The sequence below is a fragment of the Channa argus genome, chromosome 2 (assembly GCF_033026475.1).
Source record: "Channa argus isolate prfri chromosome 2, Channa argus male v1.0, whole genome shotgun sequence".
In the NCBI taxonomy this organism is placed as follows: Eukaryota; Metazoa; Chordata; class Actinopteri; order Anabantiformes; family Channidae; genus Channa; species Channa argus.
The window spans coordinates 8,364,354-8,392,193 of NC_090198.1; the positions used below are offsets into that span (position 1 = coordinate 8,364,354).

The following is a 27,840-nucleotide window of genomic DNA, read 5'->3' on the forward strand; positions in this document are numbered from 1 at the left end:
CAGTGTCCCCTCCAGTTTGTACCCCTGGAAACAATAAATCTGTGCCAGAGGGGAAGAGAGGAGCGCTCAGAGGCGCGCTGGGGTCTGTCTAATTATGAATACTTGGCCCGCTTCAAGGAGAGATGCATTCTCACACTCCCACCAGTCCTGCTGTCAACTCTCAACTATTTTATTTCCAATTTAAATGTTGATCCTTTACTAACTTATTGAAAAACAAGACATAGAAATGTTAAGATGCTGTGCGTCCCTGCAGGCAAGAAACATGATGGTGATAGAAGATAAAAATGGGATGTTTAAGTCGCAGATCGTCATTTTTCGTGGCATCGCTGAAACGTAATGAAGGTTGCCAGACTGTGAATATAGCCCTGTATTTCCCGTGGACCAATAATAAGTTCCTACGCTGGTTGGCGCCAAATATCAAGAAACGAGTCTTACATCTCTCTCAAGATGCTGGTACAGAGTAATTACTGGGCTCAATGTTGCATCAATTATTCACAGTTATTTACCCGCAAATAAACAAACATGCAAATAAATAAATAATCGCCTCCTTGGTGTGAGCACCTGCTTCGACTCCCTCTCCCCTTCACCCGGTGCATAAGTGGCGCAACACTTGAGCGTGTTGTGTGTTTCTGTGTTGAAAAATAACAATAATCAGCCAGAATCGTATTTTCCAGAGGTCTTGAGGCTGCCTGCTTTCATTCGAGAGTGAGGGGGGGTAGTTCTGGGCAGATATCTCCATCCAAGCCCTGCGCTATAATTGAAATGGCGCATTTGGCTGCAGGCAGGTTGTGAGGGCGCTTTCTGCAGCAGCAGCAGCAGCATGCATGCATGTCCATAGACGTCATTTGATTTTAACGGCCTGCAGGAAATTTGGCGTTACAACTCCAGACATTAAGGCAAGAGAGAGGGAGAGAAAGGGAGAGCGGGCAAACGGGGGGGAAATCACCGCATTAAACATATTGGTTCAAGGATATCGCTTCGTTTTCAACATATTTTTCTACTGAGACTTTATCAACAAGTTACTGCGCCTTTATTATTCGTAGGAAGGGTGAAGGACTATGGCAGCCTGTCTGCCTTTAAACTTTAAATTTAGGCTGGTGATGGAAATGTATGCCTGCTAGCTGGAACTGCCTGGGGAACTATTACATCAGACGAAATGACAATGATTAAAATCTGCTTTTTGCTGCTCTAAATCTATTGAGCGACTGACAGTTGCCTGTTAGGTGTCCTACCCCCTGCAAATCACAACTTCACACCGTTAAGAGGAACGGTCTACTTTTTTCCGGGGGAAAAAAAATAAGAAAAGTTATTATATATGTGCAGTTACAATTTGGAGAATAGGGGGTATCACGTTTTCTTCCTTGAGAAAATTGCCTGGGCGAGAGAGTGGAGTTGAGCTAATTGTAGCCTAATCCCTGGCCCAGAGGCGCTTGGGCAGCCCGGAGCAAGAATTTTCTTTTTTAGCTCTGCTCTGTTATTTAGAGACGGATTATTGGCTTTCTTCTTCTCCTAACAAACCACAGGGGCAGTTTCATTTAGGCAAAAAGGCAGACAAGAAGCTGAAATACGAAGCAGGATTCCAACAAGAGCGCACATTTTTTTTTTTACGCGTATCCAAATAAGAGCAGAGAAGGGGAAGGAGATCATCTATCTATGTTCAAGGTAAGGACGCTTCCTGTGCGCTTTGGTACAAAGACGCTTGGTGAGGACAGGTCGAGTCAGCCTTGCAATAGACCCATTAGAGCCACACGGACACTTTGCAAGCGGTCCATCCCGGCCACAGCCTGCTGGTTTTAAAAAGCAGTTTTGTGTGGGATACAGAGCAAAGACTTAGCCTTTCCGTACGGCAGCATATAGCGTCGTGCTGGAGCTGGATGGTGTGTAGTTGTGCCACAAAGTCGAGGGCATTTGGAGAAAATATTTGAAATTGCTGTGGTTTACGCGAACAGCAGCTGGGACCGGCCGCCGGCACGGATTTCGTCTGGACTCCCGACAATGTTTGAAACGGTATGGTGACATTTTCATATTACAGAATGTACTGTTTTTAATCACAGCCAGAGCTTGAGTGTGTGCAGTTTTCGGACTGGTGCTGAGCAGTAAGGCGACTGCTGCTCAACCCGAAGTGGCTGCCGCTCGTTTCTCACAGACTGGACAGTCAACGTGTGGTTTTAATGAAACGGGTTATGAATTACACGTGTCGAGGCTGCGGTTTTAATTGTACGGCACGAATAAGACGCCATGTTGAGCTTTTGAGTACAGTTAAGGGCAGAGCACCAGTGATCGGGATGTTGTATCATGTCGTTTCCTAGTTAAACGGTTCCGGTTTATGGTTGTTCCAATTGTGGGTTACCTGGGTGAACTTGTGTGGATGTCGTCAGGGTGAAATCGGATACACAGGGTCAGAGGAAGGGAGCAACAACACGGAAAGTCGGAGGAGAAAGTTAATGCCTGTACAGCTGCTGGGATTTCTGTGGAGGAATTTATCCTATGTGGAGCCTGTGTGTGTGTGTGTGTGTGCGTGTGTTTGTGTGTGTGTGAGAGAGAGAGGGGCAGAGTGAGGGGAAGACTGGTCAAATTTTGAAATGCTATAGATTGATCTGCGGGAGTGTGAGGACATTCATGGATATTTTTCTGTCCATGTATATCGTGATTTAGTTGCTTAATTGGTTAATCGGTTGGTTGGTTGAAGGAGATGGGGGCTGACGCTGGGACTGCCCTTATGTACCCCAAACTTCTTAAGTCTTTCCAAGTTTTTTTCCCCTTTCCTGGGATTTGGAAAAGTAATGCAGTCGTCTTGTATTTGTATTAAACGAACATGATACCGCTGGCAGTCGGGCACCACCCCCTGGAAAAAAAACCTCCAGTCTCACTTTGTGGCCTGCGGCACTTTTCTCAGAGCAGCGGGGTTGAGGGCGGACTTTCACGTCGGCCTCCAGTCTCTCAGTCACTACCGTTGAACAGCTCATATGTGCAACAACAAACTGACTGTTTGTGGTGTAATAAGTGGTATTATATCAGTCCGTTCAAAGCCAGTTATGTAGGTGTTCTGTGAAGCTCAAAGTCTGAAAGTTTCGCTGTATATTCCCTTAGAAAAGGTCTGTGTTACGCAAAGCCTGGAGGGCAAAGTGTAAACCGTGACCTTTTAAAACCTAAATACGTGTGTTCTCCAAATCAAATGTTTCAAATAGTCCCTACATGTTTTAGTCTTTTTAAAATGTACACAATTTTTTCTAAAAGACAAAAGTCCCATTAAAACGTGTCCAAACTGAGGGTAGAAGGTTTACCTGCAGCTGTTTTACGCACCAGTGAGTTGGAGATATAACGTCTTCTCTGTTCCAATGACACCAAATAGCGGCGTAACGAAGTGAACTAAAAATATTTTCTCAGACATTTTATCAGGTAATCAAACTCAGCTCCATGCTGACCTCGGTTTGTGCCAGTGTGCTCCCAGTAAACCCGAGTCTGCTCTCTCAAACTTGTCTCCCCGCACTCACACAAGGTATTATGCTGGAGTTTATTAGTGACGTATTTATAATTTCGTACATTTATTTTAAAATGTATCTGTCTGGTATCGAGCCACGTTCTCCTATAGTTTGGCCTATTGCTGTTAACTATTTGCGTGTATGCTAATGTCTTGCTGCGTTAAACTCATCTCTGGTGCGCTTTTACGCACGTTTAGTTTGGAGCTTATTTCCAACGCTTGTTACACAAGTCATAAATACGTACGTAGATACATGACAAGTTTTCATCTTAATCTTTTTGTGTAGTGAGTGTGTGTGTCATGAGGAAAAGTTGCCCCCCCTCGTGTTTTCCTTGCTCTCAGATTGGTGGTTGGTGTGCCTGGGTACATCACGTCTAACACATAAGGCGACCTTTAATTAGAATATTGCAGCAGCAGTTTGTTTTATTCCCCTGGAGGCTGACACCTAGCATTCCTCCCTTTCTACCCCCCCTGCCCCCCCTCCCTCTCTCTCCTCTCCTTCTATCTGTCTATCTCTCTCACACCGGTTCTCTAATAAGCATCCTCCTATCCTCGCCTCCGGTGCTGCATGAAAAGATGCAAACATACTTAATTAGAGCGGTGGCAATAATTTCCAGGCTAAATATGCGACCAGACAGACATGGAAGTGATCTGATACCATTCAAAGGATACTATCTGCTTCCCTGTGTAGGATCACTGTATTGATTTCTTTCTCTACCTTTACTCCCATGGCTTTTCTGTACACTTGCTTTCAGGAGGGAAGAAGCATGTCACGGCTGTCTCTGACCCGGTCCCCGGTCTCTCCTCTGGCCGCTCAGGGGATCCCTCTGCCGGCTCAGCTGACCAAGGCAAACGCCCCGGTGCACATCGATGTCGGGGGACACATGTACACCAGCAGCCTAGCGACCCTCACCAAGTACCCAGACTCAAGGTAAGACATGCAACATATGCAGTTATGTAATTAAATTATAACATTTATCCTATTTATCGGAGGAAATGTTATATTGCTTTTCTGCTCTTTCTTGTTTTTTTTTAATTGTGATAGTGGGAAACGTTTCCTTCTTAAATCGTCCAGTACTTTTAAATCACGTTGATTCTTTCGTTATCAGCTTAGTATTGCCTTTCAGTGAATTCAGTTATTACATTATTTGAATGTAGTTTGCCTTAATTAAGGCCAATGACATTTATGAGGTTAACAGTACCTTGGGCTGACTGCATTGCAACTTTTATCATGACAATCATCCCTAAAAGTCACAGGTTTAATATCTTTTCACACCGAATGAGAACATTTCCCTCAGTTCTCTGTGCTTTAAAATGATGAATGTGATTGTTTTTGTTTGTTTTACTCCTGGTTATTTTAATTGTTTAATAAATACCTGCAATGGTTCAATTTTGTATCTTTTTTCACACGTTAGTATTTGAAAATTCATCTGGTGCCAATCCAAAAACTACAGTGCTTTTCACATGTTTTGTTGCTGATCTGAGTGGAACTGTTTGAGTGAATTTACACACCAAACACATACACTTCTCCTTTTGCAGTGTTTTTTCCCCAGTATGTAGATCAGAGTGTTGTCATGAATTCTCTGAGAAACAACTATTTTGTAAATGTCGGGTTCCTGTTCATCAAAGCTGATGTGGGGCAGCTTCAGTTCTGATTCATATCTAGTTTATTGGGAAATGTTACATATTGATTTTCTTCACTATTTCAAAACCAACCTTATCATCATCATATCTTGTTTATACTCAGTGTTTGAGTTCAAACACGTACAAAACCAGATATACATGTATTATGATAATAGTTGATTTTTGGTACCATATTTAGCTTTCTTAAAAAAAGACAACAGAATCATTATTCCTTATTTTTCAAGCATAGAACATAGGCTCTAATTCAGTCAGGCATTGAAATTTTAAACCTTTAAAACACATTCTCTGAATATTTGTGTGGACAGGAAAAGCTAAGATGTGTGCTCTTTCAGACAGAGTTAGAGTCTATCATACATAAAAGTAAACTGAGCTTTTATTTCTGATGCTCTTCAGACTTTGCCATAATGATTCAGTTTGTATAAGAGCTGTTGGTAATCCACCCTCCCACTTCATTCATGTTTTTAGCTCCATCCACATGTGAGGTGATGCCACTGGGGATGAAAGAAACTAATGATAAAATATCTCCATTCTCTACTTATTTGAACTGTACCACTTTTTTCATCTTTACTATGGGATGGTTTAGCCCCCTGCTTCTTCCTTAAATGCAGGGTGTCATTTATTACATTTCAATTCTGCATCAGCTGACAGAATCCCATGTGGGCCAAGGTAAACATACAGCAGGTTGTTAGAAAATCTGCCAAATTGGCCACAGGAAACAATCCACATAATCCCTTGGTAATAAGGTCTTGATATTCATAGAGTCTGCTGACAGGAAATCCCTGACAACTCCTCCTTTGTAACATGTCGTTGGAAAAATAAATCTCATCCCAGACAAGGTTTATTTGTTTTTTTGTTATTAAGAGGCTTTTTTTGCCCCACTGTTTTACCGTTATGTTGGGTTTATCCAGTGGATACAAAAATAGTTAGTTTTTACCAGCTCTTTCTATCAAATGTGCTGATGTTACTTGAATTTGCTCAAAATTGTGTTTGAACACGTCACATTTTGTTGAATTAATTTAGGGTTTGTGTAATACTATTGTGTTTATTTTAATACTCTGATGCAGCTTCACACTTTACAAAGAAGTTATTCATAGGGGAACACACACAGGGCACCGTGCAAATGGAGCACAGAGTCATGTCAGAGAACCCAAACAGTGTTTTTACAGTCAGAGTAAAGACCGGATACCAGTGTGAGTGTTAGCTGGAGAGCTCTTTCCCCTCTCTCTCTCTGTCTCTCTGTCTCTCTCTCTCTCTCTTTTTATGTTTCTTTCTCACTCTGGATAACACACACACACAACAAACACACACACACGCACACACACACATAAACTCACTGTTTCTCCCAGCCTCCTCGGTGTACAGATTGCCCGAGGGCTACACTTTCCATTGGAGCCAGTGGAAGGAGGGGCCCTTTTGTGTGAATTAGGATAATGGCTGACAGCAGAAAGCCAAACAATTACACTGGCATAGCCGTTATACACTGCATTCGGCCATGTCCGGTTGAGTGTGACCAAAAAAAGCTAAAAAATGTGGCGACTAAAAGAGCCGGGTTAAAGAGTTTAAAGTTGATGATTACTTTTAATAGATTGGGCTCTAAATAATGCAGCGTGCCAAGAGAAAGTTAGTCTAGTAACTAATGTGTGGTTATTCATCTTCTTCTGTGTGGGCCATATTAAGGGACAGGGGTCATGAAACATTGATGCACTCTCTGTGCAGCTCTCAAAGAGGACAGTCTCAGCAGTCACTTGAACAGAAGCTGAAGAAATTAGGGGAAATGTTCCGAAGACAAGGAAACTATTTTGAAGGGACCACTGGACATTTTTCTCATTTACCAATGCTCTGTGTCCAGAAACGAAAGATCCGTATTGGCGTTGTGCTTTTTTGCTGCTCCACAGTGTTTAATAGGTTATTTTTCTGTAAGCTGAAATCACTACAATTAGCATAGAAAAGAACATCTCGTTTATTACTGTGTGTGGATTTCAGAAACACTGTGTTTCCTTTTATTTTTTTTATCTCTTGTCGTTGTTAAGCCTCTTAGCCATTCTAAGCATGCCCCCTTAAATAACGAAGTGCTGTGTAAAGACACTTTATGGCACTAACACATGTAACCATGATCTAAAGAAAAAAAATTAGCTGCGTGATAAGAGTTTTAGTTTTACTCACTTGACATGAAACAGTAATGAGAATTAATTAAAGCGCTCAAGTTTTGTAGCTCTAAAAAAAAAAAACAGATAAAACATTTTCATAAAGTGCAGATAAACACAAATTGTCAGTATAAATATGGAGATGCTTGGTTAAAGCATTAATACAGAAAAATGTTCTAAAAAAAAGAAAATTACACCATAGACCCATGAAGGCAAATATTGTGCAATAGAGCTGAAATGTCAGAAAGGATTTTGATGATTTAGTGCTCACAAAGTGGTTTGTGAGAAGGTATCTAGAAGAAGACCAGAATTTCAGACAACCCATCAAAATTAAAATTGTTTTCCTATAACACCTTTTGTCCGAGCTTGCCAGAGGACCACAAGGCTATTAGATATTAAAGTCGTTTTAGGCAGGACTCAAATCGGGGTCAGCAGGTCTTAAACTTCCACTTTTGAATTCTACTATGCAGAAGCTGTTGCGGGCAGTCTTTGATGTCAAGTGGGAAACACTCACCGATCACTGGGTGTGTTTGTTTCTGTTTGCGGCCAGCTGCTGCGGATCGTGCGTTCATGAGACGTACATTAGTGTTGCTGTTTCCAGATACCATCTGTTGTAGTAGAGTCAGTGATAGCTGCGCTGGGTCCTTCTCCATCCTCCCTGGCAGCTCTCCGCTGCTGGTCAGCTGCAGCTACTGCAGGCGAGGGTCCTGCCAGATTTTGGCCACCTACTGCCCCGCTGCCTGCCCTAACTTGGCACAGCTGGGCTGGGAGATCTGAGCTGTTCCTGTCCTTGATAACCTCCTACACCCACCATCTCCATCTTTCTCCCAGACTTTTTCTTTCTCTATGGGTCTGTTGTAGTGTTTTCTCCACTCTTTCCATGTGTCTTGCTTAATTTTCTATTCTGTTTGTTTTTTATTCTGACCTTTCAATACACCCTGTTCTTCTCTTACTGTTATCTGCATTTTTCTTTTCTGATCTCTCAGTTTCTCCCATCGTTGATCTTCTATCTCTTTCTTCTCTCCTTCTCTCTCACTCTTCTGGCCTGTCTGTTTGTGTATCTTTTCTTTTAATTTCCATGCACATCCCCACACCCTTTTCTCCTTCTACCTGGTAAAAACAACCCCACTCCAATTGAGGGATTTAACAGAAAGGGAAAAAAACGAGGAGACCAACAGAGAGAGAGAGAGAGAGAGAGAGAGTAAAGGGAGTAGGAGAGAGGGAAAGAAAAAGAAAAACAGGCAGCATTTTAATTGCTTTTTAAAAAAAGTGGAGATGAAAAACAGAGTTAGCCTAGAGGGGTATGGTGAAATTCTAGCTGGAAGAATTGCAAGACCATATGAGAAAGGAACACCTCGGGCAAAATGGGGAGATGAGTATTGGTTTTTTATAAAGCATTTTGCATCGATTTCCAGAGAGAAAGCGAGTAGGGGAGAAGGATGGATATGGAGAAAGAAAGAAAGAAAAAGAGATTGAAAGGGAGAAAGGATGGCAGGAGAGGAGAGAATGAAAGAGAGGGGGAGGCAGAACCATCTTTGCTCTGCTTCTTCACACATTCAAGTCAAAGGAAAAGAAACCCGGTGAATTTGATGTGAAAGCTTGAGTGTTGAGCCGACACATCGGGGTCGGAAGATACCTGATACATACAAGGTACATACAAGGGCGCACTTTCAGAAAGCAGAGGATTCTAATTGTAAATGCAGTTAAATGAGTCTTAGAGTGAATCCAGCCCTGCTGTTTGTTCACTGACATTCCCACTGCTGATCTCTTCCAGTGTCTTGTAATAGAGTTTGACAATACCAGTTCTGAGGCAGTGCTGGGTACATGTGTGTATACGTGTTGGCATGTTTGCAAATAGATTTTACATCATACAACTTTGTCAGCCAATCTAGAAGTTTTAAAAAGGGCTCATTACATCCAAATGATGATAATAACAGTAACGCAGCCCCCTGCCAGGAGCTGTTTCTAAGAAAGACAGTGGAAATGTGCAATGAAGCAGGAGTGCAAGCAATTTCTTGTGTAAATCACTAGTGCACCTTATTTAAACTGCGCAGGCCTTCCAGGTTTCTCAGGTTAAGTATTTTGTGTTTTTGCAGTAAAAAGTCTAACAAAATGAAAACATTTATATAAAACACAGCTTCAGTATTTTAGAGATGCTAAAAAAGGCCATTTAATGATCAAAGAGGATTGTTTAACATTGAAAATGAACAAACAGATAAAGTTGAGGTGCCTAGATGAGATTATTAGACCAGCAACAGAGGGACCTGCAGGTAAGCGGCAGTAAAACCACACAAAGGCGAAGGGAAATGAATATCTGTCCAACGGTATCTCGAGGCATGGCACCAACATGGTGTGATGAAAGTTTAAAGATAACAGCAATTTCCACTCGTTGCCTTGATGAGCCCCTGTAGCCAACTTCAACTAAGCCCTTAATCTTGCAGTACACTAGGGGGAAGGGGTTAAATGTGGGACGCTAGGCAGCAACAGGTGTCTTATTATTACACCGAAGCCTTGTTGATATTTGTTGAAATTTAAAAAATCTAACTATTGTTAAAAATAATATTTATTAATAGGAAAACATTAGTGATTTATTCATTTTTATTGAAGTGATTCAGTTTTATTAAAATATGGATATGGAAAGAAAACATTCATCCTGTTGACAAGGAGTAAGTTTATGACTCATTTGAATATGATATAGAGCACAAAGATGTCATCACAAACTGTATCTGCATAAAATACAGACCGTTACAGTCCAAATTCATCTTATAGTCATAACAAAGTGAAACCGCAAATGCAAAATATCTTTTCTCCACCGTTTCTTACCTCTGTTTCATTTCCACTCCTCTGACAGACGGAATAATAGAGCTGTAATGCTACATTCATGCCATTAATTTCTTTAAGTACAAGCAGCAAGCGTGTGTGTTGTTGTAATCTCTCTGCAGAAGGGACACTTCAAACAAGTCTGGAATGGAGGAACTGTGCCTTAAGCCCCTTGTTTCAACCTGGGATGCTAATGCATTTCAAGCTTAGTGCTAATAAAATTGAAAAATAAATGGAAGGTAATTGTTTCATGCATTTGAAGGGAGCTGGCTCATTTCATTATGTGTGTGTGTGTGTGTGTGTGTGTGTATTTCAATTTTCAGAATTAGTCGTCTGTTCAATGGCACCGAGCCCATCGTGTTGGACAGCTTGAAGCAGCACTACTTCATAGATCGGGATGGCGAGATATTCCGCTACATTCTCAGTTTCCTCAGGACCAGCAAATTGCTCCTTCCAGATGACTTCAAGGTATGTACCCACACCACAACATACTGTATTGTGTGAACTTGTCTGCACCATCGACTCATACAGTTTAACAATATAACAAGTAGAAAGTCCCCTGCTTAGACATACAGATGTTTCAGTAACGAGTATAACGAGTGTGAGTATATTTGTCTTTATTAATGTATGTCTGCCCTGTCAGAGTGCATGTTTTCAAAATAGACCTGATGTCACTGCTAAGCTGCTGTTTCCATTAATTAACTGTTGTATTAGTATAAGCAGTAATTAGGAAGCTTTCAGAGGGAAAAAAGAAATATGGAACACACTCACAGTTGAACTTTACGGAGAGGTAAGATGCTAGCTGGCTAACTGGAACGTGACCCGTTGATGTGTGTGCCAAAGCCCCAAGCAGTTGTTTTTCCACTCAGATGCTTCTATAGAGGTGAGCCCAGGTGACATAGCCTATATGCCGCTCTGCTCCCGTGACCAACTCCACAGGAGGCCGCACTTATAATCAAGGCCTCACTGGCAAGAAAAGCTGTGGCCTGCTAGTGCAGTTCATACTAACCTGCATCTGTAATCACACAGTGTTGGAGCACGGAGTTCTGTGCTACTGTCTACATAAAACAACCATGTTGTAAATGAATACACAGACAGTGTATTATATACAGTTATGCTGATATGGAGAATGTGTTAACAAACAGTAGCTCATTTAAAAGTTGTTTTTTTGCCAGCTGCCAAATAGAAGCCCTGTATGTCTAAAATATCTCACTTTTTAGTTGCTAAGAAATTTGCTTTTATTTTCTGTGGTGTCAGCGCTGTTTAAGTTAAAACTCTCCGTTGTCGCCGTAATAAATGAACTTGATGAGAGTAGTGAAGTAAAGCTGTGTGCTGCTCTGAGCTCTGTACAACTGACAGGAGCTACAGAGTAGGCTGATGATTCCGTCTAGGTTCAACGCTACACCCAACGTCTTTCACGCTACATCAAAATATTTATTAATGCAGCTTCAAGCCAAGCTGATGATATCAGTAGCAAGTTCGACTCATGTCATAAATACTCGTACGACCATGTATGGCAGAATTATTACACATTCTGCCTGCAGCTCCCTCCTGTTCAAGGTTTTTATTTCCTAGGTCTATTCTACTCTTCCTTTCTACTCCACCTTAACTTGTGTGACCTTTCCACCAGGCTGGCACTTGTTCATCATTCTCTACAATGAAACAAGGTGAGGCCAAGCCTCTAGGAGCCAGGGGCAAACTCTCCGGGCCTCACGGATAGTCTGAACAAGAGCCAAACCTCAGACAACAGAACATGACATGAAAGCCCTGCATATTTTGGCAAAGGATGGCCTGACTCAGAACCGATTAGTTTTTGTCCTTTTATTCATGCTTTCCCCTCCCTTTCTGTGAAGTCTTGACAGTCCAATCATGCACTGCGACTGGAGAGAATGCATGGGACTTCATTGTTTCTACTCATTACAATCCCCTCGCATAAGCCAGTGTTGATCTGCATACCTTTCAATTTGCGTGAAGCCAGGGAAAAAAATGCAAATAGTGCGAGGCGGAATTGAGCATGTCCTTATCTGAACACAATCAGGCTTGCCGTCGCCTGAGGGCTGGCTCTGTTCTGCTGCTGGCAACCACGGCGCTGTGTGTTTTGCTAAATCAATGTGAAAGTCTGAGCAGAAAAGGAAAAGAAAATTTTTCAGCCTACATCAGTGGAACAAAATATTCACTATTAATATCCTCCCTCATCTCATTATTCAAACTACAATTAATCACAAGAGTGTAAGCAATGCTCAGTCATATCGGGGGCATGGTTGTAAACCGTTAAGAGTTAGTGGCTTCTGCATCGGGCTATTGCACTTTAAATCAATAATCTTTCTTTGGCTATCAAATGTTAAGAGAGGGAAAAGCTAATGTTTTTTTTTCTTTTGGCAGAAGGAGAGTGTTGGCTGGAGTGTTTTATTGTTGTCCTTCTTAATCAAGAACCTGTGATCCTCTACTTGTGCGGGTTTAGCCATTTTAAGTCCAAAACATACATAAAGTGTTTCAACCAACGCCCTCATAGTGACAGTTTCCATAATTTCTTCTTCTCCTCTCTCTGCCTCCTCCTCCTCCTATCTCCCTCCCTCCGTCCTTCCCTGAGATGTTGCCTTGCCGGTGGGCGATCAGGTCGGATCATTATTTTGAAGCTCAAACGGGCTGTCTGGACACAGGATTGGGGGATGAATTGTCTCGTAGAGCTGGCAGCAGTAGCAGCAGCTCCAACAGCCAGGACGGAGCTGTTGGCCCTGTCTCCCTCTCATCCTCACCTCAGCGCTTAGGATTACTCTGTTGTTTTCTGCGCTGCTCAGGATGACTAAAGTGCCTTGCAGACAGACCCCTGTTAAAAACATATCCATCCATGGCTTCAGACCTGTGAAGGATGAGGAGCTACACTTTGATACAGAGAGCTGCCTGAAGGGTAGTGTCTCTGTATGAGTTTTGTCAGCTGCAGCAAGAAGGCCAGGAGAGGAAAAGACATTGAAAAAGGAAGAGAAAAAGGGAAGAAAAAGGACTCACACACCCCCTCTCTCGCATTTTAAAATCTTAAATATTAGACCGTCAGCTTAAGATGTGTTGCGTCAACACTCTGTCCAGATGGAGTTGTATTTGGGTGTCGTTCACACGCCTCAGATGAAGGCACAGTTCAGATGAAGGGGTAAACCACTGAGGGAGGCTTTTCAAGGCTAAAGAGTCTGACAGAATCAGCAGGGTTAATGAATATGCTGTATGCTGCCGTGCTCTGTTTCTATACCCAGCAGTGGTCTGCAGAACGAAAGGGGAAAACTCTTTTTAGACCAGGACTCCCTGGCAGTCCCAGCACCCAACACCCACAGCCACCAATGATGCAGACTATATGAAACATATGTTGTTTCTGCAGCACAAACACACCCTCTCACTGTTTCAAGGGCATTTAGACTTTGCAGTGCTCATTCTTTGTCTACATGTGACCAAATGCACAATCAGTTGTTAGTTGTCCAAACACTATACAAACCATAAGCTAAGGAACATGGACATCATGTACAGAAAAACCTATGGATGGCAGGATGAATTGAGCTGTCAGTTTGTGACTTTGAAACACTAATCAGAAAAGAGATTTATTAATTAATAATTTGGCAGGATGATTTGCTGCATTTAGGTGTAACCTAATTAAATCTTGTTCTAATAGGAGCTTAACATTGGGCCACAAGTCTCATTAACATAAAACTCCCTCCATGTGATGAATACATTAAAACCCTTCTTGGCTGATGGTTGTCCTCATGTTCACTTGTACATATCTTTTCCTCACCTCCCGTCTGCCTCCAATAGCGAACCTCCTCCTCTCCGTATTTTCTATGGTTGCGGTGAATGATGGTGCCATCTGGTCTTGTGGGAAATTAGAGGCAAGAGCGCAGGGGCAAATTGCCCCCAGCAAGCCCTGCCCAGGAGGGAGAGGCAGGCAATCTGCTGCAGACTGTCTGCACAGAGGAATGCACCATCCCACTTCACCGGAGCCCTATTGACGGCCTTTCTGGAGTCAGCTCACTAAAACATGCTAAGGGCTAGCACAGCTCTGCCAAGAGCTAGGGTGGAGGGGAGCTGCAGCATGGTTATGCTTTGTTTATCAAGAATGTTGTCCTGTTGGTTGGAGGCCATTACCAATCTTGGTTTATTGTTCTTCTTTCCAGAAGATGTATTCCATGGAAACACGTTAGCTGTATTGAGGTCATGCAATGCCTTTAATTGCACAAAGACAATGGTTATTTTACATTTACATTTCAGCTATTCTGGTTCTTATCCAGATGAACTTGCTTTTAGTGCCAAATAAACTTCAACCTCTATAGAGCTGACACAACAAGATGCCATGGTGATAGATAGATGTCATTGCTTTGATTACAACACATCCTAATAGTGATTTCAAATCAAAAGGCAGATCAAAAGAAAAGTCACGTAAACGCAGTAAAAAGGAGGTTATGTTGACCTCCTTAGTGTTTTTCATAGCAGAAGGTGAGGACAAAGGACATTATGGTTTGGGGTACACAATGTAGAGAAGTGTGTTTCCTGAATATATTCATAAACATGTAGGGCACTTACTGCACCTGTCACTCTTCCTCTGCGTTTGCCTGTGCTGATGTGTCACTGCAGTAGAAGGGTCAAAGCACTGATGGAGTTAGTGCAGCCCTCCTCAAGTAATTACTGTTAAGTTTATTGCTCAAGGACACTTTATCATGAGTTGCTGTGGGGAAGCCATCAGGATATTCTGTATATATACCTTCTACTGTCATCTTAATGTTGCACAATTCGGTATATGTGTAGGGTTTGACCTTGGTGATGAGATGTAATGCTGTGAATGTCAAAGTGTGTTAGTCACACATACTTTTTAGCCAAGAGGGCTGTAGCACACATGCAAGCTCATTGCTCTCATCTCCATATTCATCTACCTGTATAGGACTTCCACCTGCTGTACGAGGAGGCACGCTATTACCAGCTGACACCCATGATCAAGGAGCTGGAGCGCTGGAAGCAGGAGCGCGAGCAACGACGGATGGCGCAGCCCTGCGACTGCCTGGTGGTGCGCGTCACACCTGACCTGGGCGAGCGGATCGCCTTAAGTGGGGAGAAGGTCCTCATTGAGGAGATCTTTCCCGAGACTGGAGACGTTATGTGTAACTCAGTCAACGCCGGCTGGAACCAGGACCCAACGCATGTCATCCGCTTTCCCCTCAATGGCTACTGCAGGCTCAACTCCGTCCAGGTAACACATCAGAAAGAATTTGATAGTAGTATATTGCTGAGCAGTTTGATTATGTTGCCTATAGTTATATTATCAGACATCATGACTTATTAATACTTACTTACATATGTTAATACTTTAAACATTAGTTTAAGACAAATTAGAATTAGTACAGATAAAAGTCCCCTCCTCCCTGTATTTCATGCAAAATACAGATCTGCTATGAGTTTAGGTAAAACAAGACACAATAAAACCCACATACGCAATTATAAAAATATTAGTTATTTTAAAAAAGAAAAGTATTTAATAATATAAAATGACATATATGTTGTAGAGCACAGTGCTTGATATAGGAAAATTTGAGGAAGTAGCACTCCACAAAATTAATGATATATTTACTGACAATTCCTTGATGACAGCTCCAATACACACTGAACCCAAGAGCGAGGACAAAACTTTGTTAGGTGTAGCCTAAATTATGAAAAAATCATAATGTAACCCAAACTATCAGCTAATAAATCTGCACGTTACTAATGACGAGCTGTATTACATACATTAATTTCCTTAAGCATGGTAGTCATCAATAATGATTTTCATATATAGCTATTGTTTCTTATTCAAAATGAAGTAGAATATTGAACCCAATATCCTAACATTAATATATAATTATAATATTCTTCAATTATCTAAGGCCAAAGTGAACTGAATTTCTACGAAGTAGACAAACTGCTCCTGAAATCAGGACATACAAACAAGCGCTGTAGGACTCATGTCTTAGTTTCATATACTAACTTGAAACTTAAAGCCTTGCCACTGTTCACACTGTGTGTTCCATGATCAGGGGTGGGGATGTTTGTTTTGTTCATAGTTGTGTGAAGGAATGTGTGACTTTGACCTGCTCAGCTTGTCATAGTACAAAACATCCTCACACAGAATGCGACAGAATAAATGGGAATTCAGATGAACATTTACACAAGTAATATAAAGTACATTCACAGTATTGTAACAATACTGTATGACATCAGCCTGGCATCCAATGAGGTACTATACTAAATAGAGTGGTGCATAACTCAGTGGCCACTGTAGGAGACAGGGTTCAATACTTTTGACAACTACACAGTAACTACAGTATCAGTACCACAGTTCTAACAGTTTATTAAGGAGTTTAAACGGCTGTCAGAAAAGTATAACAGTGCTAGAAAGTTACATTATTACAGTATGAGACAAAACATTTAAAACATCCAGTATAGAATTAGCAAAGTGTCTTTTAAATGCATTTGAGTCCTTGGTATCTTGCACCCCAACCCTTGTCAAAGTTTAGTTGTTTTGGAATGATTTGGCAGTGTAGGTGTTTTGTGGAATCAGTCCTGTCTTTGAGGTTAGAAAACAGATTCCACAGAGAAACCATGAGTCACTATGAGTAGGTAAAAATGGTTTTGTATGCCACAGTGGAGACATTTTTCTACTTTTATTTATCCAGCAAAGGATTGTGCTGAGCAAGCAAACCATTTTTCACCACCACCATCAAATACACGTACCTAGCTTGCACTTGTTCTGTCCAACCAGGGCGTTGATGGTGTTACTGGGCTTTAGTTGCTTCATGTCAGTAACTAGGATAAACCTTGGTGTATGCGTACATTTACTAGAGTATAAAAAAGTTGAAAATCCACCTCAAAACTTTTTGATTTGAGTCAGTTGGTACAATTTGTGGCCCTTTATACTGCATTTTGAGATAATAGCCATTTTGATGGAGCTACAGTCAGTTTGTCAAGAGATTACTAGAGGTAATGGCAGGTGTTCAGTCTAGGTTGTTTATTGCTTATTGAAATTGACTCTCACATTTTGTAAGCGGTGATGTGAAATGTGAGCCTGGCCTGTTTGTGGCAGTGTCATTGTCATTTTTCCCACACAGTAAACGAATATTCACAAATAGTATGTCCAATAAAAGAGATGTTAATAAAGCAGTGCTGGCTACTGCGTGCACTAACATTTTAAAAACAACCTCAGAAAACAAGTTATGCACTTGTGTTACCCAGAGAGGTATGTGAGAGGGAGAACATGGGGGAACATAACAGCCTCACACCACGGGCTCGATATATAACACACTTGAGTGCCCAAAGCCATGAACAGGCCAACACATAGAGGAGCCTTGCCCCCTCCAGCACCCACAGAGAGCCTCTCCCAGGCAGACTAGTCTGCTCTGACACCTCCACCTCCCTCCTGCCAGTGTGAGAGACCACCTCCAGGGAGGAGAGCCGAGCGAGCGGGACAAAGCACGTGTGGACTGCGGCCATGTTTTCCTGCGAAAAAATGAAGAGGAATGGAAAGGGGGGGGGGGAAATGATATGCATAATTTACGCTTTACTCCTTTTTAAGACACAGCTCCTTTTTTAAAAAGACTCCAATATAACACCGCTCAAGGCAATTGAAATACACGTATTGCATTTTTTAATACCATACTTACAATTTCTCAAACAGCCTAAACCGGTTTATACTTCTTTTATAGATTTTTAAATGACTTGCAATATAATTAATTGGCCGCATCAACTAACACAACATTTTCCCACTCTGTTTACCAGTGAGACTGGTTACGGGATGTGAGTGCATCTGACTAGCATGGTCTGAAAGGAGTTTTTATTGTTTAGTTTTTTTATTAGGCTGCTCCTTTGAAGGCGATATGTGCTGAAATCCTCTTTTCCGACAAACTGCTAACAGCAAGAGGAGCTGGATCTTCAAGGTTTCCTGTAAGCGATGCGCCCTTTTGTCTCACAGTATGGCCCCTCTCTTGGTGAAGGTGGTGCTATTTGTGGCTCTTTTTTGTCTCATGCCGGCCCCTTTAAGACACACAAATACACTTGCGGTGGAAAAACAATAGCTAAAGCACAAGTGAGCACACAGACACACACGCATACACACACACACACACACACACATATGCATGCACAGTAGAGGTGCCCGGCTCATTGAGTCGATGTAGATGAGGACACAAGGAGCAGATGGAGGTGTTTTTCAGTGTAAGGGGAGCTTTTTCTAAACAACTCGCAATTTTGTCCTCTCTCATTGTTGCATGAAGGTATGAGAAGGTTAGGAAAATAATCCTTGTCTCACTCGCCAGACAATGAGCCTCTGATCTGATTTCAGTCCTGGACCCCTACTCAGGGGAACACACATATCACTACACCCTTCCCACAGAGGATGGCCAGGCAGAGAAAGAAGGGCAGATGCAGCCTTGTCCTGACCACAGTATCTACGGTCTTGACAGAAAAGAGATGGATACACGCCGACTTCTGAATCTACACAGTTTTTTTGTTATGTCACTGGCATAGAGGATTCATTTTAATCCCAAATGATTTTACTGAAGCTAAGGTACTGTAGCTGTCTTGCCCAGGGCTGGAAACAGCTAGACCTTGTGATACTTTGGTCACAATGAGATAACATGACATTTCTCAATGCTTTACTGTACACTAAGCACAGCAACCTAGATTTAACAGTTTATTCCGTTTTTTATTCAGTTTTTATTCACTTAAAGTAACACCCCTAAGGTCAGTAAAACTGCTTATACTCACTCGGTTACTCTGTGATATTCAAACCATTTCAAGGATACAGTTTTTAAGGCTTTAAGAGTATCAATTTGTGATGTTATTGTGCCGTCTTCTATTTCCAGTGGGAACTATAAAAATACTAACATTTTGCATCAGTCTGCAGAGAGAATCTTGGAAGTAATATCTTGCATTGTGCACTGTAAATTTAGTCCCATCTTTAGTCTTTCATCGTGTGTATTCAAATGTGAGAGAGTGAGAATAAACAGCTCCACCTTAGTGAGTGATTCTCCATGAAGTCATGAATGGAATTTAAGGAATAATGCAAACCACCTGCGCTGTGATGTAGATCCAGGGGAGAGAAACAGAGAGCAGCAAAGGCACTTAACGGAGGGAAAACATTTAGCCAAAGAGCCACAGAGGTGTACACACGCGCGTCCCAGAGCTGAAGTCAGGCCTGCTGCTCCATGCATCACCATGATGAAGCACTCAGATCACACCAGAGCCAATTCGTCCTTCATCAATGTGACAGCGGAGGCAGTCGTAGAGAAGGGCCCCTTGTCCCCTTGTTGCCCGGGCGGGGGAACGCAACACATCGCAACACTCTCTTACATGTTACACTGCCACTCCATCAATCCTGCACTGGATGGAAAGAGAAAGCACAGCTCATCAGTGCAGACAAGGCCACACAAACACCTCAGTGGTGCTTCTCAGTGGCCTGAGTGGCAGAACAAGAGATTACGCTGCTGTAGTTGGGGGTTCCTGCACTCCCAGTGTGGTTCTATAACATTGAGCACTTGAGTTCAGCAGGTAGGGAATTAACCTGCAGGATGGAGAGGATAAAGATTTGAAAGACAGCTTTAGAGCAGTTGTTGCTGGATTTTATTCGCTTTTGTTGGCTGCAGCTGGATTTGCATGTAATTTTCGTTGTTACCCTAGCAACAGCCAATGTGAATTAAGACACAGTAATTTTTCAAATAATATAAAAAAGAGAATTATTCAGAGATTTAGTCTAGATGAAACAAGGTCTTAGAAAATACATAAAAAATATTCACACATTTATAAAAACAAAAGAGTTGTCATGTAACATACTTCATTACTATTTCATATTTGAAGTGTTATTATATAATTCGAGTATTGCTAAATATATATGACCATGGTTGGTAAGAAAAAAAAGGTCCCGGACTTAAGTAAAAGTCACACAATGCAATTACAACACCGTATTCATTATTCCCAAACTCACTTAAGCAAAAGTACACAGCCATTATCAGAAATGTACTGTACACACCACAGATGAAAAAGAAAACGTACTGAGTCATGTAGTGTGAGAGTGATCATCCTCATGTGCTCAAGTCTGTTCACTTTAATCGGAACTACATGTGGTCCCTTTGAGGACTGACCTAACCACACACACCCCTGCCCCCCATCCACCTCTATTAACACTGGCTCGGTCAGGAGTCTTATTCCCACCAGTGCCACCTGAACAAAAGTACAGCTGCTGGAAGACACTTTGAATTGAATTGTCCATTTGTAATAGTGAGCTCAGTCTCAGTCAGTTCCACAAACATGGTTGCTTGATAATGAGCTGCAAATACTATGGGAATATATTGTCACTGTCAAAGTATGTTTGTTGCTCGTGATTTCTACAAAAGCTGGCAGATGGCTTTGAAAATTAGAAAGAGTCTGAGTTTTTTGTCTGTTTTATGCCAGATGCTTGCAATAAACAGAGGATACGATGCCGAGGCTGCAGTTAGCGCTCCTTGTCACATATGAAAGACTGTGCATAGTTAAACAAAAGCGACCCCCTGAGTGTAGCGCCCATCATACTGTGTCAGTGTGTGTGTGTGTGTGTGTGTGTGTGTGTGTGTGTGTGTGTGCTCTCTGGTGGCCATCAATATTACATTGTGCTCTGCTTTTCAGCCCTGAGACTCCTCTGCTTTGATTCCTATCTCGCCATCTTTGCTATGGTGGAAATATACGGCACTGGGAGGTTATAGGAGAGAGGCTGATATCTCCTTCTTGTCCCCAGGGCGACCCCAGATTGAGCGGCAGCATAGTAAGATGGTTATATGTTGAATGGTGTGTGTATGTTTTGGGGGCTGAGTCGACCCTGCAACTATGAGAATGGTTTATTATGTTTCAAATGTATAGAGATGGCTAGAGCTTCGAAGAGATGAGAAGCTTTTATTCAGCACTCTGAATCAATCACACAGCCCCGAAAAAGACAAGAAGCAGCACAGAGTTTTGGGTAGAAGTAGCAAACTTTGTGGGTTATGATGAAGTATTGTCATAGTCCTCTGTGCTTCTTTAGTCCTGTTTCCTGTTTTTTTTAAAAAAATAGGAGTGACAAGCACTGTGCAACAACATTAGACTGTGGGAAGGTGGTCTCTAAGTTCAAAGTACTGTACATGAAAAGGAACAAAACAAACACAGCTAACTAGTAATAATGCTATTTCACAGAAATCAACATGGCTGGAATTAGACTTCAACCAATCAGATTGCTCACATGCAACTCGCTGCTAGGACTTTGTTATGGTTTCGCTCAAGTGAGACAGGAAAGTAAGCAGAGAAATCTGCATAAGTACAACATAAGCTGGGATCTGAAGGCCTGCGGTCTCAAATATGTAGTGTTGAACTGAGCCACCAGGACATGTTTTAGCTTTTAAGAGGGTGCATTGCTTTCTGTTGTCAGCTGGGATTGATTTCAGGACATTGTCCTGTGGACATTAAAACCTTTTGCTTGGATACATCTTAATTATTCAGTGTGTTGTTTATTCCCCCATGGCACTAATTCACTGTGTTAAACTGAATGTGAAGTTTTTTTTTTTATGGCTTCTTGAGTCCTTCAGTCAATTACAACTATCTATAATAATATCCTTAAGTCTTTTGTGTTGCCATGCATTAATGATAAAAGAAATTTCAGACTATCTTTATTGATCAGGCCATTCTCCTCTGTGACCAAATTCATTGCCGAACATGACAGAGTCCCACATGCTTTAAGAGATGATGGGGAAAAAATGCAATGTGATGCAATGATCAAAGAAGGCTATGTAATATCATTTCCATAATCGTTAGGCTCCTCCGTCGTCTGTCATGGATTTGGAAGTGTTTGATGCTTGGGCAGGTCTCTTAATTAGCCATCCCCACCATCAGCTGTCTGCCGCCCCTTCTGTCTCAAAAATTACAGAGTTTGTCGCTGTCGTATGGCCAGAGGATGAAAAGGGAGGGGGGTGACTTTACCAAGTGGTCCTTTTTGTTTACAAGCAGCATGTCGCCCCACATACGTTTTAGTGTTAATCAGGAAGTGTGTGTGGGGGGGAATGTGGGGGGGGGGGGGTCAGGTTTGCCCAACAAGTTTGTATGTTAGTTTGTGTGTTGTAATTGGTATTTGTAAGACTTTACTCTTGCACACATCGAATTACATGTGGGGTTTATCGGTTGCTCTGTGTTGTGTTGCTCCCCAGTCAGCAGAGACAGTAGCCCCTCGACCTCAAGGCCTCACTTTAACCCGATGGTACCATCACTTGTGTAATTCGAGAGGTCATCCTTTGCCATGAGTCTGTGTGTCAGATTGTAGATTGTATGTGTATGAATGTGTGTGTGTGTGTATGTGTGTGTGTGTGTGTGTGTGTGTGTGTGGGCACTGAAAAAACTGATCTATTTTGTGTGAAGTTCTCTGGCTCTATATCAGGCAGGGGGGGTTAGCCTTTGGCAAGACCTTTCATTTCCATGCATTGCACACTCCATTAACAGGATGGGGGAATAAGTAAATACACAGCACTCCTCGCACTGGGATTTAGATATACCCCCTCAAAAAAGAAAAAACATCCCACAAGGATTAGAGCAGTTGAGGAGAGAAAAGTGATGTTAGAGTTCACATGTTTGTGTCTGAGCATATCTGCATTTGGACTAGTGTGTGTGTATCAATGCCCAGACTCGGGGGCTAACATGTATCCCCCTTGACTCCCTGCAGCTCCAACACTTTGCCCTCACACAGATCACCCAGTACTCCCTATCGTTATTCCCCGCACGTCGCACTCTTCTTCGCTCTCTGCCTTACTTCTCCTCTCACCTCAGCCTCATTACTCAAATTAGAAGCTCCAGTAATCACACACGCTGAGCTCTACTCAGCCCCTTAACACACCTCACTCACACTCTGCTTTCCTCATCCCTTTGAGCTCATGCCCTGGGTTCAGTGGCCAATCCAGCACAAGCGGCATGAATATTGCCGAGGTGTTGTGAATTTCGAGCGTCTCCTGCTTTTATTCCATTGCTGCGTGTGATTGGAGGAGGGGAAGGATTGATGACACATGGTGCACGTTGTAACTGAGGAAGATGTGAGGTCGATGTCAGGTGAACAGATGGAAATAAAGACATGATACTGTACCTATTTTAGATGTATTTATATTTACAGCTGATGATTTGATAAATTGTAAATGCAGTGCAAACATTCAAATCCTGATAATGAGAGAATCAGCAAAGACTGAAGGGGATAAAGTATTTATCAGATTAAATTTGTGCTCACATTCTTTGTTCAAAAGTTTGACGAATTAGGAAATGTTTTTATTTTCTTGCTGAGAATTAGGGGAGAAAGCTGGTTCTGTTTCAAATCCATCGACTAGCAGCTGTGAAGTTTACTAATTGTTGTTGTATCCTGTCTGTTTAATCTGTACAACAGCTGCTGCAAACTAAACTCTAAATCACCTTTCTACTGGGGGTTAGCGTGTAGTATGTAAAGTATGAACTTAGGAACCACCGTCTTCATCAGTAACACCCTGTTAGTTTCAGCCCTGTTGACATGGCTCTTTTGTCCGTCCTCCCTGCAGGTTCTGGAGCGTCTTTTCCAAAAGGGTTTCAGCGTGGCGGCCTCATGCGGAGGCGGCGTGGACTCGTCCCAGTTCAGCGAGTATGTGTTGTGTCGCGAGGACCGACGGAGTCTCTCCATCAACACGCCCATCAGGATAAAACAGGAACCCCTGGACTAGAGCATTCTGGGAGAGGGACTGAGAACAACCCACACCCCCTGATGACTCCTCCCATCTTCTCACACGACCCCCACCCCACCCTTGCCCCATTCTTACCCTTACAGGACCACAACCACCCTTCAGCTTACCTAAGTATTAGCAGAGGCTTGTTAACCTCGCCAGCCCTGCAGAACTTGAAGGGGAATGTAGTACCACACAAAGAAAAAAAGGTATCAGCAACAAAAGTTTTTAATCATGTTAATTAATACCCAAAGAATCTTGGACTGTGATGACTACAACCGCAAATGGACCCAACAGCAGCTCACATGAACTATTTTACTACCATTTATTTTTCCCCCATCTTCACAAAAACGTTGTCCTGACCCTTTTGGAGGGACACAACTGCCCAATCCTTGAACCCCAACCAGCACACGCACGCACACACACATACACACAAGCACACACACGCACACACAGACACACACACACACACACACACAGTCCTGTACAAGCAGTGTGTCAACCAGCTCTGTGTCTATATGAGGCCCATGTCTTGTCTGATTGGTGACAAAGCTGGCCTGCTGTGGGACAAGGAGGCTTTGGCAGACAGAACACGTTCAAGGATGACAGGAAGAAGACATAATCCACTCTTGCAAATCCTTCGAGAGGCCCCAGTCCCTGATACCCCATGTCCCTCCACCTTCCTCCCACCTTACCCCACAGGCCTGGCTACAGACACCAGGGCCTCCCTGAAAACAGCATCGTTTGCCAACTGATTATTACAATTTTTCATTGTTGTTTCTAAAGTATGTTCTTATTGCTCCTTTTGCTGTTCTTATCATGACATGGTGTAAACAATTATTATTAATAGGATTATTTTTAATGTCTTTTTCTTTCCTTTCTCCAATATGAAGGATGTATGAGAGTTGTATTCATTAGGCTTTGAGAGCTTGTGAGGGAGCGTTTCTTGGCAGTAGCTGCAGAAACTCAGATGTCTGCAGGCTATGTGGCTAAAGCGATCTGGCTGGCAATGCATTCAGAGCCGGAAAAAGTCCCATTGTTCAAATGGGGATGGAAGAGAACCTGGATGTTTCAACATTGTTTATAGTCAAATGTGCAGCACACATGAAAAAAAAGTGCTCTGGAATTTCTGCCTATTAGCTCTAAAAAATATCTGAGATCTCTGATCCGATTCTCTCACACGAGCACAAGCGCTTGTTTAAATTTAGCAGACACTTAAGAAAGTTTGCCATTTTTAAATTCAGGTTGAAGTTGCACAAGCTCTAAGTGTATTGCAGCTCCGTTAAGATAGAATGTTAAAGACTTAAGGACCACGTGGAAAGCTGACATTTACCAGTATGTCTCATGACCAGCAAGAAATGTACTCAAAATGCTTATTAAAGATTCTTTGCACTTAAACATTTCCTGAAGCTGTCCTGCCCTGCTCCCTCGAAACACTTACCCGAGCTCAGTGCCAAGTCGAGCTGTTTATGTTCTTATGTTTCAGAAGACCAATAACTTAATATACATGTAATAAAAGATTTAAGAAGAGGAAAAACTTTAGGTACCAACGCAGAGGTGCCAACGTTGTTGATTGTACAAACAGAGAGAGACGTCATCTCTTTTTACAGTTTATAGCTACAGAAGACAAATAGATTATTCAAAACCGAATGATGGGTACCATTTGTTCTTCGAGGCCTCCAGTCTTGACAGTTTTGTTGAGAATAGCCCACAGTACCTTCGCACTAAATTTGGGAGAAAAAGTCTCTGTTTGTTTCAATATTGTCACTTCTAAGCCAAGATTATTTCAGTGGTTCTTCTCATGTATGTATGGCAGAACCCAAAGTGAACTGTACTCTCTCAGCATCTGCGTGTTATTCAAAAGGAGGCGAGTGGGCGGCATTTACCCTATCCTGCTCTCATTCTTTTGGTCTTATTCTCAACATTTCTGGATCAAAGACAGAAACAAGAAAGGCCAAGTTTTCATGCTTTATATGTGTGTGTAACTTACACATGCTGTTTCTTCCAGTCCAAAAGACAGAGAGAGAAAAAAAAGAAGCTCATTCTGATCTTTGTGGGTGCTGGCAGTTGCTGGAGTTAAACTAAGGCTGTTTTTATAGACTAGTCGTTAATTAAAAATGAGTGCTAGTTCTTCTGACCATGTTGCCCTAATATATGCTCTCGCCAGACGGCCACTGATTAAGTGAGTGGATAAAGATGAGTTCAGTGTAAGTGTAGCTCCCAGTCCTACACAGTTCTCCCTGGGGGTCTCTCTCACAATCAAGCCCATCTTTGTTCTGACCTGCCAGTGGCCTGCGCCTTTGCATCTAGTTGCCTCAAAGGGAATGGTCAACCAGGCCTTTCATGTGCCGAGGCCTAGTGCTCCTTGCCCCCCCTCCGCCTCCCTGTAGGCTCCCAGCTCAGTGGTGCCAGTAGAAGCTCGGGTTGCACCCCCTGCTGCTGTGTCATCCCCATGCCCTGGTTTTCAAAACGCCCTCCTATGCTGTGGCTCGCTGGACCACACCACAAGAAACCAAACAAACTGATGAGTCAGATCTGAGAATACTCAGAACACACTGTACAGCCAGGGGACCTCACTCTGCTGCTGATCCCAGGATCTTTGATCCAGTTGAAATGAGGTGTGGAAACTCATGTGGGTTAGTTCTTGAGGAAACGGGGAAAAAATGATCAGTGTTGTTCTAAAGACACCCATCTGCAAAGAATGAGTTTTTTTCAGCAGGAAAAGAAGACATATTTTCTGACTGATGTGGCATTTTGAAATTACACAGTGGGCTTTTAAAAGCTTTCCAGAGCTAATGGTTATGCATTTGTGAAAAAAAGAATCATAAATGATCATTCAAGCTAACGCATAAAGCAAAAAATTAAAAAAGGAAGAAAAACTGCAGGTATATGTTTCTCTGTTTGCAATAACCAATTCTGGGATGACCCGTCCATCTCCGCCGATAAACGGCAGGTTACCAACAAAGCTAGTCAAACCCGACAGGACTGGAAACTTCCTAGACACTTTCAAACACTTTTCAGAAGTACTGGTCAGTGTTGAGCCATCTGACATGGCATATACTCCACCTCCAAGGCAGGTCAGCTGTACAGTCGTTGTATATTGAATTATCCGGACTCTGGGTTTTAGGGGACCCTCGTGTTTTTAAGAGATCTCTTAGTCCTTCTCACAAAAAGAATGAAAAGAATTCAAAGCATTACATTGTGTACATATGGATTAAACATTTCAAAAGGTATAACAAGGTGCAAATGTATATTATTTAAAGTGTTTAAAACAATTAGACTGTGGTATTAAAGGGCATGTGTTCATTTACAGTGTCTCCATTTGACTTTTCTTGCATATTTGCGATAATAAAAGGATGTATTGTATATCTGATCTGTGTCTTGTTGCTCTGATGTTGTTCTCACAGCCCTTAGCGTGTCCTTTTTCTTGTGCTAATGGTGATGTATAAAAACGTTGATCACAGTATGTATGTGGTTTACATATTCAGGAGGTTGAACTCAGTTTCCTGTAATTGCACTGATGACACCTCATAAATCTCTACAGCTTACTGTACTCAAGCATACGCGGGGATGGTGGTCTTTGGGGCTGAATCCAGATCAACAGGCTAAAGCACCAGAGGCATTGAGGAATTGGCTAAGATCTTGAAAAAAAAAAAGCTTCCAAACCCCAATATTTTGCACTGAGTTAAACAGTTTGGTCTTTTTAAAAATGCTTCTGCTTAATTAGCAGCTGAAACCTAGGGGGACTTTTCAGATGAGCAGCAGTGCCTGACTAAGTTTGTACTTAGCATGTGCAATGTTAGAAATGGAAACGAAGCAGGCTGAATTATAAGTTGACTTTGTTAAAAACTGTCTTGCAAGGCACAGCTGCCTATTTTTATGGTTTATGTAGTGAGAAATGAAAGTAGAGAGTGGCACTGCATGCTTAATAAGTCATTTTAGACTAAAAGATTTTTTAATTCCTGTTAAAACCCACATGCTGTTATAGGAAAACTGAAGAAGAAATGGACTAAGTCAGAATCTGCTC

General features: G+C 42.1%; 1 protein-coding gene across 4 annotated transcripts; it reads left to right on the forward strand.

The window, feature by feature from the left end:
- The first annotated feature begins 779 nt into the window (after window positions 1–779).
- On the forward strand, window positions 780–27,181 carry LOC137111963 (BTB/POZ domain-containing protein kctd15). Of its 4 annotated transcripts, XM_067495140.1 has the most exons (6): window positions 2,243–3,305; window positions 3,388–3,499; window positions 4,237–4,412; window positions 10,413–10,557; window positions 15,005–15,310; window positions 23,655–27,181. In XM_067495140.1, the coding sequence occupies exons 3-6, from the start codon at window positions 4,249–4,251 to the stop codon at window positions 23,811–23,813; spliced, it is 774 nt and encodes a 257-aa protein (XP_067351241.1). In that variant the 5' UTR covers window positions 2,243–3,305; window positions 3,388–3,499; window positions 4,237–4,248; the 3' UTR covers window positions 23,814–27,181. The 4 variants fall into 4 exon arrangements, with proteins under 4 accessions (XP_067351240.1, XP_067351239.1, XP_067351241.1 ...); XM_067495139.1 differs by lacking the exons at window positions 2,243–3,305; window positions 3,388–3,499 and adding an exon at window positions 780–1,662; XM_067495138.1 differs by lacking the exons at window positions 2,243–3,305; window positions 3,388–3,499 and adding an exon at window positions 1,669–2,007.
- Window positions 27,182–27,840: the final 659 nt, after the last annotated feature.

Excerpts from the sequence above, each read along its gene's own strand:
- LOC137111963 (XM_067495137.1), top strand. The coding sequence starts at position 4,210 with ATGGCTTTTCTGTACACTTGCTTTCAGGAGGGAAGAAGCATGTCACGG. Across the intron at positions 4,413-10,412 it reads ACCAAGTACCCAGACTCAAG|AATTAGTCGTCTGTTCAATG; the intron begins GTAAGACATGCA and ends TTCAATTTTCAG. Across the intron at positions 10,558-15,004 it reads TCCTTCCAGATGACTTCAAG|GACTTCCACCTGCTGTACGA; the intron begins GTATGTACCCAC and ends CTACCTGTATAG.